The sequence below is a fragment of the Branchiostoma floridae genome, chromosome 8 (genome assembly GCF_000003815.2).
Source record: "Branchiostoma floridae strain S238N-H82 chromosome 8, Bfl_VNyyK, whole genome shotgun sequence".
Classification (NCBI taxonomy): Eukaryota; Metazoa; Chordata; class Leptocardii; order Amphioxiformes; family Branchiostomatidae; genus Branchiostoma; species Branchiostoma floridae.
This window is the reverse complement of record NC_049986.1, coordinates 3,253,746-3,259,216: the sequence shown is the minus strand read 5'-3', so window position 1 is coordinate 3,259,216 and position 5,471 is coordinate 3,253,746. Positions and strand designations below refer to the sequence as shown.

The following is a 5,471-nucleotide window of genomic DNA, read 5'->3' as shown; positions in this document are numbered from 1 at the left end:
AACAGTCCTGAACATTTTGGTACACGTCTGAGATGAATGTAAAGTGGTTTGTTTATTTACGTCAAGTGACTTACAACAACATACAGTGGCAGCCTATTTCGGCTGAATTGCAGTATGCTTTACAATCAAAATGAACATCAATGGAAATGCATAATTCAAAACATTACAAAACTTACAGTAACTACTTTTGAAATAAACTGTATACATCCAAAGCTTATTGACGCCTGTAGTACTCTGAGTTGTTGCGCATGTAGACAAGGTAGTGTGGTCTTCCTATACCTAGCAGTTGAACTGTTCTACAGTGGAATTGTGTTGTCTGGTGTTTGGACCTGAGGTTTCTGCCATGTAGGCTCACACGGTTTGGCGGCAGCCATTTTGAGAGGGACGAAGAGCTTAGCAAAGAAGTACCAAACTTTGTACAGAGCCTCGTGCCGTCTGTTGCACAGAGACGAAACGGAGACAATTAATCTAAAACCATGTCGGAACTAACAAAGATAGGACTAATAATTATGTGACAAGCTCTTTTTCGTACGTTCTCTGTGACCCTAAATTGGGTACTAGTGATACCAGGGTGCCATACAGGGCACGCATATTCTAAAGTTGGTCGTACAAAGCCACAAACTAGTGGCAAGTCTGTAATGTCGACCCTGTCTCTTTAGTACGCGCAACGGGTGCAGTCTGTGGCTTCCTTTGCTGATCATTATGTTGACGTAAGATCACCCATAGGATCTTCACGAATTCAACTACTTCTTGTATTGTAGACTTAACAGTCACCACAGGTAGGGGAGGAGGGCTTCCCATAGCGCATATAAGCAGATACCGAGGTATATACCATTCGTCTTGTGATCATGAGCTTGAATAATTCATTCGTCTAATTGGGGATTCTTCTTTCTCATCTCTTCGTTTTGTCTGTTAACCACGTCCCTGCACGATACTGCCCACTTCCCCTCTCCCCATTTCCGCAGTTCGTGACAGAAAGTCGAATTGATCACAAACTCCCGGCTCCATTTACCAGCGGGAAAGACTTTTTCCCCTCTAGCTGAGTTACAATGTTGGTTTACTTCGCCGTTCAGTGTCCTGTAATAGGTGAATTCTTCCCAAAACTCGGGCCCTTCCTCGCTTACACGTTGCCAAAATGTGTTATTGAAGTAGTCGTACATCATATAATCTATGTTGCTCATTCTTTTGTGGGTCTCTTTCTGTTTGTCGGTAAGTGTGACGCGTTCTTTACGTGTTTTTAGCCGGTGAAGTCTCCTTGTTGAGTGCAGTATGTCAAACATGGTCCAGCAAAACGTCCTTCTCAGCAGCACCAGGGATTCCTCCCAGTACTCTGTTATGATGACCATGGAGTACCAGCCTGCGACGGTTCTGTACAAAAACAAGAAATTAAACTATCAAAATGGGGAAGACATCCAGTTGTGCCAGGCCCAGGCCACTACTGCTACTTGTTTGTATCAAGCAACAGCACAGGCTTTAATACAGGTCTGCGACCTGTTCTTCTCGTCGGGTTAGCGCTGGCTAGTGCCACCAGCCAAGGACGTTATATCAGATATAACGTCCTTGCACCAGCCAATCACGTCGCAGGGTACCTCAGGAGGCCATGCGATTGGCTGGTAACTTTCACCCCGACAACAGGAGGCTGGGTATCTGATTGGAGGACCGCTATTAAGCGAGGAGGGTGGATCGCAGGCTCTTATCTTACTTAGCAGTGACAAAAGATATGAAAAAAAGAAACAAGGAAAGAATTAAAGAAACTGTAAAACCAACCTGATTGCTTCGTACAGCTGACTTGTATTTTTGCTGGTCATATATTTTGTCGGGAAACCCAAGTAATGTGCTTGAAAATTTCGATGTTTTGAATATGGCTGCTTGTTTCTGAGATCAAAATTCTCATTTATATTTAGAAATGTTCCCAGTGGATTTGTCTTGTGACGTAAAATGCGTTGCTCCCAAAAGAAGATCGACCGAAAATGACTCAGAGGTTCGCGCATGATGCCGATGTACTTGGTTCCGGGTTCCATGATTCCATCCATGGCTGGCTTGTTCATGATTGAGTGGTGTAGGAGGAGGGTGTAGTTCCTACCATAGGCTGGGTTGCAGTCCTTCCTGATCAATTTTCCGCTGAAAAAGACAACATAAAACGCGTTTTAATACTATTTTAGTACAATAAGCCATATCGCAGTTCAGAATGCCCATGTGCAGTCGTGATTACAGGTTTCGCGTAGCATAAAAAGCATCCCGTATCTTTAGGCTATATTATTAAATGGCTGAGATCCGCGCGCGCATCAATTTTCGGCCTTTTCCGAAAATAAAAGAAAAAGTTTTCAACCGTGCTTTAAATTGTACAGAGCAGTAGTTGTATGCCGCAGATGTAAAAAAACAAATATACATTGTATCAGAGAAGATACTAATGTCAACGTCCATTCCATGGTAATGAAACAAGATGTAAAAACAAAATCGAAATGTCTATTGTCCGGTATTCAATATTCTTGTGTTTAAATTAAGTCATTTGTTCAACCTTCCCGCCCCCTTAGATTTCGGTCGATTTTCTTTAGTGAAGGCAACTTTTTTTTTCACTCGCGCGCTCGCATCAGTTTTGCCGTTCCCAGAGGATGTCATCCATATAATCAAATCAACATGGCCTTACTTGGGTCGAAGGGGACCTTCGAACCATCATAGACTGACATGGCCCAACCAACTACAAGTCATTTTAGGGAAAGTCATGACGTCATCAATTTAATCATGGTGAGATTAACGATCAGTCTTTTTCTTTCCGTTGACATTGCAATAGTAATGGAATGCGAGCTTGGATTACAGAAACGTTACCTTGGGTATGACAGTGTCTTGTGCCGGGCCTTACTACGGCGTGCGGGGTAACAGATGGTCATGTCATGGTTCCTGCCGAACCGGCCCAGCACCATAAACGTGGAGCCAGAAGCTGTCTTGTGAACCTAGAAGGGAATAACAATGAATGGTTACCATAGTTTTTACTATCATGATCAAGTTGTGTAGTGGGACTAGGATTTATGTTAGGTGAACTTAGTTCCTGAGACTCTTTAAAACATTGGGCACGGTTAAGCGAGGCGCTGTCAGCCTTTTAAGATCTTAAGAAATACACAAGTTAAAACCCTACGGTTGATAAAGGTTATGATTCCAAGTTATGGGCACAATGACTATCTAGATAAAATTCGACATCCAAGAAGCGATCTTTTGTGTTTGTAGTATGGCTTGGATTTGACAAAATCATCGATAAGTTTGTGCCTGACTTATAATTATTGTCACACTTTGTATATATATACAGTGTTATATATATATATATATAACCACCTTAAAGACACCAACTCTTAAATCTTCTATTTTCCCAGTTACCTTAATGAACACGAAATTGGTGACAGGACGGTCGCATTTGGCCTCACTTCTTGTAACCAACTGTGACTGAAAGTTGCTCCATGGTGTAGGTAAGTTCCCGGCAAGCACTGCGGTACCACCTTGGTTTGTGTCTCTTGTGAAGGATTGAGAGAAGTACTTACTCCGTGATGTGGGCAAGTTCCCGCCATGCACCAAACCCGTCAACTCTGACCTGTGTAAGAAGCAAAGGTCAGACCGGTTGGACGACTTTACCCTCAAGGTTTAATTTTCAAGTAACCGTAGCCAATACTAGTAAATTAAATCCATCCTATAGAAATGACATGTATAAATATAATCACTTCTACTATTAGACTTCTACTATTAGACTTCTGACAAGTGTTGTGCCTTAATCAACCATAACCAATGTGTTCGTGGAACATAACCGTTGGTAAATGGCTCGTCAAAAATTTCTGTCACAGCACAGTGCTTGTACTAATTGTGTGGAATGGGTCGTAAATACAAACAAAATACAGACATCCAAAACGGCCTTTCATACATAATTTGAAGGTCAGTCTATAAACATCGTCATTTTCTAATGATCGAACATTTTGCCAGCCAGCTGTAAACAGATAATGGTTCATTAAAACCGACGATTTCATGTGAGAATACTCGTCACAAATGGAGTCTTTAAACTGTCCCTTTTACCCGTTCATCCAGCTAAGAATAAAATCTACCTCTTGTAATAACAATTGGCTTGTCAAGGGTAAGAATATTTTTGTTCATTGTAAAGCAAACGTGTACAGGTTACTAACGCCCATTGGTTGGGCTAGTGCACACCTACTAAGCAAAGTTGTGTATTTGATCAACATAAGCGTATAACTCAACCATCTTACCTATCTTTGACCTGGAGCTTGACGGATGAAGGTCCGATGGAGACTATGACGGCATTCCGGCTCCATTTGATGACCACGAACAGAAATATCGCCTGAAAGGCTAAGAAGGCTATCAGAGATTTTGACATCGCCGCCATTACAGACTTGTTGATCTGAGTTGCCTTCCTCAGTAGCGACATGGGCCAATGACCTTTCTGGCGTTTGTGTTAGTAATACTTGGTTCCATTGTTGTATAGACGCCGTCAAGAGTGCCCCGACTGGCCCGAGGCAAAGGCGCGGTCATGCATGTTACTGACGACATCTCATCTTAAACACTACAGTGAAGTCACCCATACGTTTGAACACTTTTGTTCAATCTACGACACATTATCTGGAGAAATCACTTTTAGGTAGTTGCCAAGTACAGAAAATGATTGCATAGTAATAATCAGAACAAGCCATTGACATAAAAAAAGACATATCAAGAATACAGTGACTACGCGCTGTAGCTCCAACGCTGTAGCTCCAACGCCATCATATACTAGTAATAGTAAACTTTGCTTAGGCTTTCCCCCCGACAAAAAAAACTTTTAATGTTGCCAATGGTGATACTAACATCAAAGATACTAACAATTGGTTCAAAGGTAAAATTTTTGTACATTCTTTACTTTCCCTTTTCAGCTATTCAACGATGTAATTTAGTCCTTTTTGAGCATGGATATGGAATGAATATCATTGTCACTACTATATATTATAGGGATCTGACGGACATCAGTGTCCTGAAGGACCTGGTGCATGTCCGGTACCTGGACCTGTCCGGCAACCGTCTGACGGACCTGTCTCCACTCAACAAGATGGACCATCTACTCTGGCTCAAGGTGGACCGAAACGCGCTCACCAAAATTAACCTTACCGAGAGGCTCTTTCTACAGGTTCGCTCAAAAACTTTTCTACCTCTTTTGTAGTCAATTTTGGAGTAAGCCACTATCGTTATTTCTGCGTCGTACGGTACCGTACCCCTACATGTTTATTCCAACATCCTCAGGGATCAGCCACACCAGTGCGTATACCCAAGTCTGTATGATTTGCGTATTGACATTATTTTAGCTCAAACAAACTTTGAGGCCGAAGTAGTATTTTCAGTTAGATAACCAGGCTGCACAACACTGGGTCATAGAAAGAAAAAATAATTTTTTCCACATAGTGTTGATACGCAAAGCATGCGGACTTGAATATTCCCAATAGTGTGTC

General features: G+C 42.0%; 2 protein-coding genes across 2 annotated transcripts in view; one reads left to right on the top strand and one right to left on the bottom strand.

Annotated features, from left to right (window-relative positions):
• LOC118421117 (leucine-rich repeat-containing protein 23-like) overlaps positions 1–5,471 on the top strand; it is a 9,405-nt gene that overhangs the window by 1,792 nt on the left and 2,142 nt on the right. The window contains exon 2 of the mRNA XM_035828277.1: positions 4,978–5,152. Coding sequence (XP_035684170.1) covers positions 4,978–5,152 — 175 coding nt within the window. The remainder of the gene's footprint in view (positions 1–4,977; positions 5,153–5,471) is intronic.
• Positions 34–4,699, bottom strand: LOC118420474 (galactose-3-O-sulfotransferase 3-like). Its single transcript, XM_035827299.1, has 5 exons — positions 4,242–4,699; positions 3,370–3,580; positions 2,827–2,951; positions 1,768–2,121; positions 34–1,368 (listed from the first exon to the last, which is right to left on the bottom strand). The coding sequence occupies exons 1-5, from the start codon at positions 4,418–4,420 to the stop codon at positions 864–866; spliced, it is 1,374 nt and encodes a 457-aa protein (XP_035683192.1). The 5' UTR covers positions 4,421–4,699; the 3' UTR covers positions 34–863.